This window comes from Rutidosis leptorrhynchoides, chromosome 1, assembly GCF_046630445.1.
Source record: "Rutidosis leptorrhynchoides isolate AG116_Rl617_1_P2 chromosome 1, CSIRO_AGI_Rlap_v1, whole genome shotgun sequence".
Lineage (NCBI taxonomy): Eukaryota > Viridiplantae > Streptophyta > Magnoliopsida > Asterales > Asteraceae > Rutidosis > Rutidosis leptorrhynchoides.
The window spans coordinates 372,587,319-372,602,854 of NC_092333.1; the positions used below are offsets into that span (position 1 = coordinate 372,587,319).

Here is a 15,536-nt window from a genome sequence, read left to right on the forward strand (position 1 = left end):
CCATTTAATGCACTAACATTCTCTATTCTATTCTATTTTCAAAATGCCCCTCATTTTTACTTATTCTATCATTTAAATGCAATGAGGGCATTGCATCAAACTAAATGTAGGGGGAGAGTTAAAATATCGGGTCATTTTAAACTTTTCAGGTTAAACTTGTCACATACACTTATAAAGATCAAGCTTGCAATGTTGATACAATTTTTGGAACAAGTCTCTAACCATTACATCAACACAAATCATAAACATTTAAATGGCTAGAACTTGTAAATTATTGAAAAGTAAAGTCTTTTCCTTGTCATTTCAAAAGATTGTTATGCTTTAAAGGATGAAATCAAGGATTTGAAGATTGAATCAAGATCTAAAGCTTGTTCTTCATCATCTGCATCTTCTTCATCTAGTCACTTTTGTAATTTCATAAATTTGGTACAATTTACTCTTGTTTATTGCTTAATCATGTTTGGATTAACTTTTTTTGTTTCTATTGATCTAGTTCTAGCCATGATTGGCTAGATTTTATTACGTACACTTGTTTATGAGGCTTGATAGCTATGGGTTGTTCATATTGATGTTATTGATTGTGTTTAGATGAAACTATTAGCTTGATGATTATGATTTGTCATTAGATTTAGTCAAAAAATCCTTTGTTATGCTTGTTTTGGACTTTAATTTGATTATATAGATTGTGTAGCTTTCAAAGGGATTTGATTAGTGAAGAAATTTGTACTTCAACACTTAGGTGATCTAGACAATCAAATTAAGGCTTTCAAGGGATTGAGGCCTTGGTTTGGGTTGGTAACCAATTGGTCCTTAGTCAACATAGTGAGGTTTGGTTTTCTTAAGGGATTTTGATTTCCAAAGGGTTTTAGGGGACTTTAACCTAAGCTAAGTACTTGTGATAATTGCATGATACAACTAAGATCCATTGGTATAAGCTTATGGCAATTTGCAAGTATTAATTTGATCACAATAACATCTAGTAGGGATACCAGTCCAAAGTTTGAACACAATTAGACCTTAATTGAACAAAGAACAACCCAAATGCTTCAAGTGGATTAAATGAGTGTACATGCTTTTAATATTGATAATACTTAATCACTTAGTTCTTAGTTTAAATTGAATTAGTCCTCTTAATATCTTAACTTCAACCCCCCCCCCCCCCCAATAAACACAACTTAGGATGATTATGAGTTCACATAGATTCAACTAGCAACTACCGCTCTCTTGGGAGGAACTTTAAAGGGAACACTTGCTAATTACAACTACCGAGTCATAGTTTCTCGTGAGTTTGTTTCATAGTCAAGTCAAAGTTTAATTCAATTATAAATTTAAAAGAGAGTAGAAGCATGTGTTTAAAACAAACATCATCAGACTTCAAGATTTGTCACGAGCTGAAACCGCACATTATCTCTCTTTCAGAAGATCTTCAAGAGAAATACCAGATCTTCTGCCACTCTTGGTCTGACATTTTCTCCGAATCTATCCATCAGGACTCACATTCCCTCGAGAAGACTACGATTACAACCATAAGATGGGAATGTCTGCTCTTTAAGCATCATTATGGTCGAGCCAATGAACCTAAACAAAATCGCTTCTCGGTAGGAAACCCGTGCAATAAAATAGAGTAGAAGAATAAAGGATGACAAATGAGCCGATCAATAAAGGGAGTAACTTCCAAGATTGCTGAAACAACCTGCCTTCACAAGCCAGCCGATTTCTTCATAAGCAACCACGACAATCCATTGGGGAATACTCGTTCATTTCTTCTCGTTACTAGCTCAAATTTAAATTATGCCACATCCTAGCTTATCACTAAGTGTTGGATTCTAACCCAAATAAACACTAGACAAATATTCCCAAAAATCTTTAACTAAAACTCCTAAGTGTGGGATACGCTAGGAACATTGGGGACAATGTTCGTCTAAGTGTGGGATGTTGGTATAATCTTTTTATGCTGTATTAAAATAACCCCATTACAAAGATTCCTAGTTCTTAAGCCAAAGTTCAAAATTTTTAACAAAAGAAAGCCTTTTCGAAAAAGTACTTTCGAAAACCAAAAATATTTGTAAATAAAATTAAAGCTTAAGTAAGGTAGAAATCTTGTTGGGATGAACCAAATCTCTAATAGCACATTGCATGACTAAGGAATTATCGACCTAAATTGATTATGGTGAGGCACCTAGAAGCTAGAAATCTTGTAAATAATTTACGGGCAGAAAGTTTCTCGAGACAAAATATCCAAATATAAATAAATAAATAAAAATAAAATAAAACAAAACAAAATTTTTATTTCAAAATCCTGAGAAAAGGAGCAGAACTTATAAAGAGAAACGCCGAAGAAGAACTCGACTGAAAAAAGCCTATCACTCCAAAGGAGAAAAGTACAAAAGTGCTACTAAAAAAATTACCAGCACTCCTATCTATCTTTCACTTCCAAAATTCAGAATAAAAGTCTTTAAAAAGACTATTTTACCCTTTTCACACCCCTTAAAAAACTTCACCACCACTCCAAAATTCCTTTTTCTAAATTGATAAATGACCTAGAAGCTAATGGTTATTACCATTATCGCTTAGTAGTAAGGATTTGAGTCTTTATCAAGCCTATGACGATGGGTGCAACATGACTGGCTATGAGTGAGTTCATTTCTTAGATCTATAGGGAACCCTAAAAACTTGTGAGATTTGAGTGACCCGTGAAAGCTAGCCTAAGTCATGTAACCTCCCCGCATGCTTGCATAGATAGCTTCCACCGTAACATAGATGACTTACCTTATTTTTTGCTCTTGTAAAAAGCAAACCGCTTAGGCCAATAGAAAGGAAACTCCGAAAAGATTTCTTGAAGTTAAAAGAAAAGTTTGCTTGAGGACAAGCAAAGTCAAAGTGTGGGATATTTGATATCGGCTAAAAAGTCACATTTTCACCCCAGTATTGAGGCCCAAAACAATAAAGTTCCAAGCTTTATCTCCAAAATACTCACTTTTTCGGTTAAAAGTGAAGATCAAGTAATTACGAAGCTGGTGCAAAAAGAATCAAGAGAATCGGAGCTAAAACGAAGATTCTAGAGCGAAAACGGTGAAAGACAAGTTACGATCCAAGAAACAAGCAAATCAGCAAGCCATACGGCCTGCCATATGACTTGTCCACATCAGAAATGTCCTGCCATCTAAACGGCCCCAGAAAATGGCTTGCTTGATCATACGGCCCTGCCATACGGCCTGCCATATTGCCTGCCATATGACCTGGTAGCCGTATGCCAACCAAAACCATTTCTATTTAAAGGGCATTTGTCATCCATTTTTACACAACTTCAATTCACTTCTCTCTCTCTCTCTCTCTCTCTCTCTCTCTCTCCTTCTACAATATTAGTCATACTTTCAAGGTCTTCGACTCCCTGTGGAAAATCTAGTACCCGGAGAAGGACGCCGAAGATTGTATTAGTAGCGTTCTGGAGTTTGATGTTGTCACTTATGTATTTGGAACTCGTTTAATCTACTAGTATTTCTATCCTTTGTCTTTATATAATGTCTTTCATTATTATGATTTGTGATATTGTTACCATGATTAGCGAGTAGTTATCTTTAGTGTATGTTGTGATGTAGTTAGTTATGATGCCGAAATAATATTATGGTTTGTATATCTTGTTGAGATGCTTTCCGATTATGCTTTAGACTCAATTGCTTTTCCAACTAATAGAAGGTAGTTACTGACTCTGTTCTTGGGAAGTCGCGAACCCCGATTCAGAGTACACTATATGTGTCACCCCATCGTAAGAGAAGTCTATCGGATACAACGTAAGTTTAACTGAGGCACACCAGCTGTAATAAGTCCACTGAGCCTTGGATTCCGAATGAGGACTCTTTCAAAGTGAAACATCTAACTAGGCCCATAGTACATTGTCGGTTCTAGACCTTGCTAGTGTAGTCACCAAGCATATAAACATCGTACGTTCATGCTGAAGCACAATGGTTGTTGTAAGTTGTACCTTTGCTAAGTAAGGTCATGGAACCCAGTCAGTACTGAATAGTACACTTCAGCATAACGCAGTCTCAAGTATTGCACCCTGCTTGAGGGATTCTTGGTTAATTAAGGAACTATTTGTTTAAACACATAAAGGATTGGACCGTTACGATAACCGAACGTGTTCATGGAAATTAACTTGACTTGACCATGGTGTTCTTTATGGTTGAACTCTTTTCAAGGGCCTAACTATCTTTTAAACCTAATCATTAACGAAAGCATTGAAACACATCATGTCTCTCGGATACGGTATACCCAGTATTCTATTATGCTTAAGAAAGTTTAGACCTTTGTGGAATGTTAATGCGTCACCCAACTGAGTCGCTTAATTGGATGTACCGTCTGAACGTGTATGCATGTAGTTAGACTGCACGGGCGTCGGGGTAAGGGACGTTGTTGTCTATTCAGAATCTTCAAGCCTATCGCATTACCCAGTGACATGTCTTACGACAGGGTCGTTTAGGACCAGTGTAGTGAATACAAGGTCCCTACCTATTCATGAGCCAGCATTCTATAATCCTGGCAGAATAACTGATGACCTCATAGTATGCACTTTCTTTAACCTTATATGAATTACGAATTTTATTGCATTTACTTTATCTGTCTTATAAAAACCCAAAATTAGGTAACCACTACTCCTCTTTGTAATTATCTTAAACTTTAAATATAGGTTCGATTCTACTGATTTCTTAAAAATACGACCATAGGTCATACTTCCCTTACTCATAATAAGGAGTAGTACGATTTATGTCCCGCTAAATATAAATTTAAAACAGTACCCCCCTCTTGGTGACTGAGTCTGACGTGTTGCGACCTAACGACACCGCATAAATAAAACCGTCTGTTTCGGTCATATCAAGAGGGAAGCTAGTTTTTAGTACCGCTGCCGAGGAACTGGAATCAGGCAATAATGATTTTATCAAACTCATTCACAAGCATTTAGTGGTGTCTAAGAAAGACAACTATAAACGGATTTGGTTGTTGGATTTTCCGGACAGTCTCCAATTATATTGGAACCAAAAGGATCCCGCCTCTCTGTAGTCAGCCTGGCCACTTGGTTTGTTGAATAGTTCGTGCAAAGCTCTGTTATCGAAATACCAGGGAATCAGTAGCAAGAATCAAAAACATATCTAAACTTAGGATAATTAGATTACCTTATAATTAGAATAGATTACCTTAGACTACTTTAAATTAAGACTACCTTAGATTACTTTAGATTACCTTAGATTGCCTTAGATTAAATTAGGAACTTAGCTTATTTGCTTAAAATCTAAAAACAAAAAGGCCTACCCAGTGTATGACCAAAACCAGATCTAGACTAGGGCCGATGATTTTCGTACCTGATCCAGACGCAATAATCTCTAAACCACGCAAGGATGAACGAATCAGAAATCAAATGGCGTTACACGTTACTTTAGCAGAAAATGCCAAACCCTCGATTGAAGGTCGAGGAGGACCGATCAGATTCCCAGAGATCTAAGGACACTTGTTCGAGTTAAAACATCACATCATACAGCTCATCTAAAATGGCTATCAATTTCATGGACTACCGAATGACGATCCTCATTCTCACCTTGATAAATTCATATCCCTTCCGAACTCCTACAAACAGCCAGGGATAGGACAAGATATAGTCCAGCTATACTTGTTTCCCTGTTCTCTCACTCATCATGTACAAACATGGTTCGACGGACTGGAAAATGAGTCCAGCACGTCATGGACGGAGATGGCTACTAAATTCTTAACTAAATATTTCCATTCCTCTAAACAAACCAAACTCAAGAATGACATCATTAACTTCCAACAAAGTTATGATGAATCTCTTTACACTACATGCGAGCGATTCAAAACCCTGCTGAAGAAATGCCCTAATCACAAGTTAGAACGGTCAGCCCAAATCTGCACCTTCCACAATGGTCTTACAATAAATCATAGGACGACGATTGATGTCGCAGCTCAAGGAAATCTGATGAACCAAATCGTAGACGAAGCATGGGAGTTGCTCGAGAACATGACAATGCATCATCATGACTGGAATAGTGGTCAAACAACTTCATCATCTGCCCCACTCTCTGCATTTAATAATCAAACAGAGGCCATAAAATCCCTCACAGATAAGATGGAATCTCTCGCCAAACAACTCGAAGAATTAAAGATGCAACCGCGGCAGGTTAAACTGGCTCAGGCCTGTGTTAATTGTACCAACCAGTAACCCACTGAAGAATATCAAGTTGAGTACGAGAACCCTTACGGTTCTGTTTGTTACGTTCAATACCCAGCTCGGCAATCAAATCCCGGATTCAATCAACAACCTAGGGTTAACCAATTTCAATGAAGCAACCAGCCTTTTCGCTATCGTTACCCACCTTATCCAGCCCAACAATCTCAATTGTCCTACGATCAACTACTTCCACTCACTAGTCCACCAGTTGAGGAAAATTCCCCAACCACCTAAATTACAAAAGTAACCAACCTCACTCTCGAAGCTGATGATCAGTTGACTCAGTTCATTCAAGGACAACAACAGTTAAATCAGAGAACTGCATCAAGGCAAGACCAGACAGAGATACTAATGAGAAACCAATTGGCTCTGCTCAAAAGCCTAGAAACACAGATCAGACAGTTATCATAATGCCTTAAAACCTGACCACAAGGAAGGTTACCTAGTAATACTATCCAAAATCCCCACATAGAGGAAGCTAAACAAATGGATTCCGTAATTCCTAAGGAAGAACTACGGAGAAGGTCAGCTAAGCTCAAGAACAAATCAACATATACTCAGAAGCTGCCCACTGCAACTCCAGTTCGTGTACCCTATCCTAGAACGCTACAGGAAGAACAACCCAAGCTTGATTCCTTCACACTTGATGGAAGATTCCAAGACACCATGTCCAAATTTCCCAACCAGAGGAGATACATCCGAAGGATTCTTTCTACAAAGGAGAGGATACCAGATTCTAACAAAATTCCACTGAGTGAAGAATGCTCGGCATTACTCAGAAACTCTCTACCGCCAAAGATAGGAGATACGGGACGATTCATTTTCCCGTGTTCGATCAACCAATCTGGAACCATTCATGTGCTAGCAGATTTAGGAGCAAGTATCAACCTAATGATACGCATAATGACAATCCAACTTGTCGATTAATGATACGCATAATGATCCGTCTCAAAAACGATGATAATACATAGCAACCGTCTTGGACCTTTCCCGACACGGTCCATCCCGGAGGAGGGATCCCTTCCTGACAATCATCTCGGAAACTCTACCACGCCGGGTAAACGGCTAGTCGGGAACGTATATAGAATCTTAGCCCGGATGACACACACGTAACTGGCATCACATAGCTAGTCATAATGATTGTAACCGTGAAGAAACACTAGGAATAAATAGGAGGCAAGATCTTCCCGAATAGAAAGAAAGCACTGTGACGCCTTAGCTGGACCAACATGCCGCCGACACCATCACCATCTCCTGATTCAGCATTGCAAATCGACATATGGCCACCTTCCCGGGTCGAACATGCCATCCCGGATGAAGTGCGCCGTCCAGGAACATACACCTCATCCCGGAGCGAGCATGCAAGCAACTTGCATGCCACGCAACCCGCAAATATAGGAACGTTTGTTAGGATCTGTTATTCCCATGAAAAGGACATGTGCCACATCACCCCTCGGAATTAGCAAAGTTCGTTATAACCATGATAGGGACATGTGCCACATCACCATTCCCTCCTAAACATCTCTAAATATGTGAGCAAGATCACCAATCACATAACACAGGATGCATTAATGTTACTCTGCCCAAATCAATGACGATAGCATTACTCTAGTCGTTAAAACCAATTCCGTCCGGTGCTCCGAGCATCGTCAGAATTACCCCTCGCTCTTAGATATTAACTTATTCGATTCTGATCGAATATGGTTAATTTAATCGATTGTTTTATTCGTTTAGAATCCAGATTCCAAATCGGAGTTCGCACAATTATTGGAGTTAAAACATTCGGCTTACTATTTCTCCCAAATCAAGCACTCAAACCCGAAATCTATTCATACCAGACGATTTTGGTTTGATCAAATGGCGCTATCTAAAGTTACAAAATTAATCACAACTCGCCATGATGAGCTGGAAAACGAAGAAACAAGCATACACAGCACCAGCGACGCGGATGTGCATATGATTCACTCATGGGTCGTGGGAATACGACGAAAATCAGAGGCGTTAGAAAAATGGAAGCACGAACCCATCGTCTTCCTCTCATTATTTAATATCAACCCATCCTCGGACCCTGTTATTATATGAGCACATATCTCCAATTGCCAAATTGGGCAAATATACACCGACACCGGTGCAGGGGCAGAAGTCATGTTTGAACATTGTTTTCTGCAGCTACCAGAAAACATCAGACGACAGAAGAAAGCCGCAACTTCGCCATTGGCAGGGTTCAACAGTGCTGCAACTTGGTCGGTGGGCTCCATCATGCTGGAGGTCATTTTAGGAACATTACCCTTCCAAAGTGCGGCGGACATCGAATTCGCCATAGTCAAAACAGACTCACGGTATAACGTTATTTTGGGACGTAACGCCATGCAGAAGTTGGTGCAATTGCGTCAACTGTACACGGAATGCTGAAGTTCCCGACTCCAGCTGGAGTCGCTACAATCCGAATGCAAGAAATGGAACCAATCGAATGTATGCAAATATTTAAAGGAAGCAGTGATATTGTAGTCCATGATAACGGCTACGTATCCCCAAATCCCAAGTATCCAAACCAACGAATCCAGATTGGCGCTACTTTGAGAACCAACGCAAAGGATACGCTCTGCAAACGCTTAGCAGAAAATATAGATGTCTTCGCCTGGGAACCATCCGACATGACGGGTGTCCCACGCGAAATAGCCCAACATCGGCTAAACGTAAACCCGAATATCACAACGATCGTTCAGAAGAAAAGAGCAATGGCGTTAGAATGTAGCGATTTCCTGGAAAATGAGGTATAACGACTGGTTGACGCCGGTATAATGAAAAAAGTAAAATATCAAACATGGGTGGCGAACCCCGTGATGGTAAAAAAGGCAGACGGATCTTGGCGCATGTGTGTCGACTACAAAGACATTAACAATGCATGCCCAAAAGACAATTACTCTCTGCCAGAAATCTTCTGGAAAGTTGAGTCTCTCTCAGGTTTTCAGTTCCTAAGCTTCCTGGATGCATACAGGGGTTACCAACAAATCCCAATGGCAGAAATCAACGAAGAAAAAACTGCATTCTTCACGAACAAAGGTATTTTTTGCTATACCAAAATGCCATTTGGGTTGAAGAATGTCGGAGCAACGTACCAACACGTAATCGACAAAGAATTCAAAAACCAAATCGGATGAAATATCAAAGCGTATGTGGACGACATCATCATCAAAAGCAAAACATAAGAGCAAATGATTTTGGACATCATCGAAACGTTTGACTCGCTACGAAAAATCAATATGAAATTAAATTTGTCAAAATGCTCCTTCGAAATGGAAGAAGGCCATTGTTGGGTTTCATGATCACTGCGAGAGGAATCAAAGCAACCCAGAAGAAAATCCAAGCAATTGAAGATATGTAGTCACCAAGGAGTAAAAAAGAGGTGCAAAGCCTAAAAGGGAAACTAGCGGCACTCACAAGGTTTTTGTCACGGGCTGCTGACAGAGGCCTCCCTTTTTTCCAGACATTGAAGGGTTGCCTGAACAAAAAAGATTTTATTTGGACGGATGAGGCCGAGAGGGCTTTCTAGGATGTGAAGGCATTCTTAAAAGAGTTGCCAGTATTAACGGCACCTATACTGGGTGAAACCCTCACAGTATACCTGGCCGCCTCCTCTGAGGCAATCAGCTCAGTCCTAATTTCCGATAGGGGCAACATTCAAATACCGATGTACTTTGTAAGCAAAGTATTGCAAAACGGAGAAGTAAATTACCCGGCCATGGAAAAACTAATCTACGCTTTAGTACACACAGCCAGACAGCTCCGTCGCTATTTTCAAGCGCATTCGATACAAGTTTTCACAGACCAACCAATTAAACACATCCTATCTAGGCCAGAAATCTCCGAAAGAATGGCAAAATGGGCAATCGAACTCGGAGAGCACGAAATCACTTTCCTCCCGAGACATTCAGTCAAGGGCCAAGTCATAGAAGACTTTCTAGTAGAGCTCCCTTCCGACATGATCAAGCAGGGCGAAACCACAGCTACAAGAAGAGAGATGGACGAATTTTGGGAACTATATACGGACAGAGCATCAAGTGAGGAGGGGGCTGGCATAGGCATACTCCTCGTTTCCCCAAACGGAGAAGAAATAACTTACGCTATCCGGTTGAAATTCGCCGCCTCAAACAACGAGGCCAAATACGAAGCACTAATAGCCAGAATACGCTTAGCTAAAAGTATCGATGTGCGACAGCTCACAGCTTATGTCGACTCCCAACTGGTGGCAAGCCAGTTAAACGGCAGCTTCGAAGCAAGAGACACATCGATGTAAAAATACCTAGAGCTCACAAAGGTACTAACCAACACCTTTGCGGCATTTGAAATAAAACAAATACCTCGTAATCGGAACAAGAAAGCAGATGCTTTTAGCAAGCTTGCCTCTTTGCTATACAATCATTTCACTAAAAAAGTTATGGTTGAAGTACTGGAAAGAAAGTCAACTGAAGAGGATACCCTCATGGCGACGATCACAACAGAAGAAGAATGTTGGATGACACCCTTCATAAAATATCTTGCCGACGGTACACTACCAGAAGACAAATTACAAGCTCGTAGGATACAAATGCGGGCACCAATGTATTACTTTAAAAACGGCATCCTGTACAGGAAATCGTTCACAGAGCCCTACTTAAGGTGCGTTGACCCGGCACAGGCCAAAGAGATAATACGAGAAATGCATGAGGGAGCCTGCTCAACGCACTCCGGCTACCGAACGATAGTTAACAGGATCAAGAGAATGGGTTATTTCTGGCCATACATGTACCGAGATACATATGACCTGATCGTAAACTGCGAGGCATGCCAGATACATGCTCCCGTCAACAGATCCCCTCATTGAAACATGATTCCCATACATGCCGCTTAGCCTTTTGCAAATGGAGGATCAACATTGTAAGCCCATTCCCACGAGGTGTCGGCAATGTTAAATTTTTAGTACTCACAATCGACTACTTTACTAAAAGGGTTGAGGCGAGACCGTTAAGCACGATTACGGGAAGAAAAATCTTGACCTTTGTATGGGAGGACATTGTTTGTCGTTTCGGCTTAAAGACTGGTGTACAGACATGGACATTCAACAGTCATTCACTTCTGTGGCCTATCCACAAGCCAACGGACAATTCGAGGTCACTAACAGGGACATCGTTGCTGGCATAAAAGCAAGATTGGGCAAACACCGACACAGATGGGTGGACAAACTCCAACATGTACTATGGCACACCGGATAACACCGAAAGATAGTACGAACGAAACACCTTTCATTCTAGTGTACGGAACCGAAGCGGTTATACCGGCCGAAGTGCTTGTCCCAACTGACTGAATAACAACATTCGATGCACAACAAAATGATGACGCATTACAAGAAAACTTAGATGCTCTAGAAGAACGTTGGACAATAGCACATATCCGGCAAGCTGAGAAGAAACAACAAATTAAACCACTATGATAAAAAAGTCAAGCCACTGGACTTTCAGTTAAACGATTTGGTGTTACGCAGCAACGAGGCCAGCTGACAGCAAGACGTCAGAAAATTGGGCCCAAGATGGGAGGGACCCTACAGGGTTGTCGGAATAACTGAGTATGATGCATACCACCTAGAGAGACACCAGATGGAGTTCCGATACAACGCCCTTAGCATGCCTTCCATTTGAAGAAATATCACGTGTAACTTATCTGCGACCGGGAGGACTGATCACCCACTCGGATGGTAGAAATGCAAAGCACTTATGTACTCAAATAATTTCTATGTATAAGTCATCAATAAAATTTCATTCTATATACTTATGCACTGTAACGACTCTGAATATGACACAAGTAAAATCAAAAGTCTTTCGGCATATATCAGACCTACCGCAAGAAGAAATGCTTTTTAGCTTTCGTTGGTAGGAGGACACCCCTTGAAGAACCTTAATGGATAACAAGGATGTCCGGCCATATCAGTGGTGGTCCAGTTCTACCGTATAAACAACTCGACCAGACTCACGCGTAGTCTAGATATCTACGTTTTTGTCATGACAACATATGTAACTCACAGCAAAGTAAACTAGTGTATACACAACATACAACAAAATACAGAACTCAAATTAATTATACAAAATATAACCGAGTGCATTATCTCTACGGTTGGTAATTTACAATATCCTCAACGGATGAGTTCTCGTCCCTACATATTTTGTCTAGTTCTTCAAAACTAATCCGGCCGAGAGCCTAATATGGCCGAAACGAACGGTTTTTATTCGCGCGGTGTCGTCAGGTCACGGCTCACCAGGATCAGCCACTAGTGGGAGGAAGGTACTGTTTTAAATTTATATTTAGTGGGGCCAAAATCTTACTACTCCTTATAAGTAAGGGAAGTATGACTTAGAGTCGTATTTTTGAGATATCAGTAGAATCGAACCTATATTTAAGCCTAAGATAGTTAGGGAGTAGTGAATATTTCTTTTTGGATTTTCTAATTTATAAGACAGATAAAGTAAATGCGATAAAATTTGTAATTCAGATAAGGTTAAAGTGAGTGCATACTATGACTTCATCAGTTATTCTGTTGAGATTATGGAATGCTGGCTCATGAATAGGAAGAGGCCCTGTATTCATTACACTGGTCCTAAACGCCCCTGTCATAAGACATGTCACTTGGTACTGCGTTAGGCTTGAAGATTCTGAATAGACAGCAATGTCCCTTAACCCTGATGCCCGTGTAGTCTGACTCCAGGCATACACGTTCAGACGGCTCATCCAATTGAGCGACTCGGTTGGGTGACGTACTAACATTTCGAAATGGTCTAAACTTTCTTAAGCATAATAGAATACATGGTTTACCATATCCGAGAGACGTGATGCATTTCAATGCTTTCATTAATGATTGGTAAAAGATAGTTAGGCCCTTAAAAAGAGTTCAACCATAAAGAACAACATGACCAAGTCAACCTGACTTCGATGAACATGTTCGGTTATCCTAACGGTCCAATCCTTTATGTGTCTAAACAAACAGTTCCTTAATTAACTAAGAATCCCTCAAGCGGGGTTCAATGCTTGAGGCCGCGTTATGGTGCAGTGTACTGGTCAACACTAACCGGGTTCTATGGCCTTACTTAGCAGAGGTACAGCTTACAACAATCGCTGTGCTTCAGCGTGCACTTTCGAAGTTTATATGCTTAATGACTACACTAGCATGGTCTAGGACAGACAATGTACTAAGGGTCTAGTCAGATGTTTCACTACGAAAGAGTCCTCAGTCGGAATCCAAAGCTCGATAGACTTACTATAACCGGTGTGCCTCAGTCGATCTTACGTTGTATCCGATAGACTTCTCTTACCAAGGGGTAACACAGATAGTGTTCTCTAAATCGGGGTTCGCGACTTCCCAATAACAGATCCTATAACTACGTTCTATTAGATGGAAAAGCGATTGAGTGTAAAGCATAATCGGAAAGCATTTCAATAGCATACACAGACCATAATATTATTTCAGCATTATAACTGCTTACATCATAGCATACACTAAAGATAACTACTCGCTAATCATGGCAACAATATCATAAAACATTATATAAGATAAAGGATAGAAGTACCAGTAGATTAAACGAGTTTCGAATACAAAAGTGACAACTTCAAGACTCCAGACCGCTCCTAATACAATCATCAGCGTTCTTCTCCGGGTACTAGGTTTCCCGCACGGAGTTGAAGGCCTTGAGAGTATGACTAATATTGTACAAGAGAGAGAAAGAAGTGAATTAAAGTGTGTGTTGGAATGAATGACAAAGACCCTTTAAATAGACTAGGATTTTGCCAAAATACGGCTGGCAGGTCGTATGGCAGGCTGTATGGTGGCCCGTATTTGGCAGCCCATTTGACTAGAAGCCCGTTTCTTGGGGGCGTTTGTTGGGCTGTTTGGCGGGCCGTTTGGCAGGCCGTACTCCATATTGGTAGGCCGTATGGATGGCTGTTTTTGGTGCTGGTCAGCCTTGATTTCCTTGATCGTAACTTGATTTCTTGTCTTTCACCGTTTTCGCTCTAGAATCTTCGTTTTAGCTTCGATTCTCTTGATTCTTTTTGCATCGCCTTTGTAATTACTTGTTCTTCAATTCTAACCGACGAAGTGGGTATTTTTCCGACAAATTTCGAATCTTTCTTGTTTTTATGCCTTAATACCGGGGTGAAAACGTGACGTTTTAGCCTATATCAGAGCCTCATGTGCCCGATGACAATCCTGCACACATGTAGCGCTCAAGTCAATCTTTTTCTTTTGGGCAGCGCTACCAGGCGGAAAGAAACACTGCACCACCTTCAACACCTCAAACGTAGTTAACTTCTTGATGGCCTCAATAAAGGCATTGAACGGCTGATGAACAATAGATGACTTTAGGAGTCGGGTAAAAAGAACAGGAATACCGTGTTTAAGGCAGGTAAGTTCGCCTAATATGGCCAACACCTTCTTCGACAGCTTTTTATTGTCATCAGAAAGCAAGTCGACCTTTTCCTGTTCTTGGGCAAGTGCAACCTTCAACGACTCCTGTGTTTCCTGGGAAACACGTAGCTCATCCCGGGTAGGCTCCAAGGCCTCCTTTGCCGACACCAACTCCCTTTCAAGACGAGTAATCGTCCCTGACAATTCCACCATGCGACAGTTATTATTCTCAAACAACACGTAATGCTCATGAATGCGATTAGCATTCGCCTCGCTCCGGTTCAGTTCATCAGCCGCAAGGTGTTGAGCAAACATGGCAAATTGAGAACGCAAGTGTTGTGCCTGGGCAGTGGAAAGAGCAGCCAAAGCCTCTTTCAGAGTCAAAAAAGTAATAAAGTCAAGGTAATCCCTATACATCGGGTAGTCTGAAGCATCACAACGAAGAAGATCACGGAAAGGCCCGATATTGCAGTCGGGTAGAACGTAAACATTCTTCGGGAGGCGCCCACCACAGGTTCTTTGTCGGGACGATGTCCTTGGGCCGAAACCCTTTCAGTAGCTGACCCCTCCCCAGCCACCTGGCTCAAGTCTCTCCCGGGGGCAGCCCCCTCCAACAACGGAACCGTACGGGAAGATGCATGTGCCCCCGCAGAAGTCACACCAACATTACATAGGCAATCACGAAATAAAGCAATATAATCAGCACAAGACATTGTTAGGAAAGTTGAAACAAGTTCAAAACAAATATGTACCTTCATAGATTTAGTTAAAAATGTTAATATAAATATTGGTGAGTTCATATAAAAAAAATTGGTGAGTTCATAGGTTTAGTTATAATGCATAAGTTAATGGACATCAAGATTTCAT

General features: G+C 40.8%; 1 protein-coding gene across 1 annotated transcript; it reads left to right on the forward strand.

The window, feature by feature from the left end:
* Positions 1–10,676: 10,676 nt before the first annotated feature.
* Positions 10,677–11,102, forward strand: LOC139900501 (uncharacterized). Its single transcript, XM_071883270.1, has one exon. The coding sequence runs from the start codon at positions 10,677–10,679 to the stop codon at positions 11,100–11,102; it is 426 nt and encodes a 141-aa protein (XP_071739371.1).
* The last annotated feature ends 4,434 nt before the right edge of the window (positions 11,103–15,536 follow it).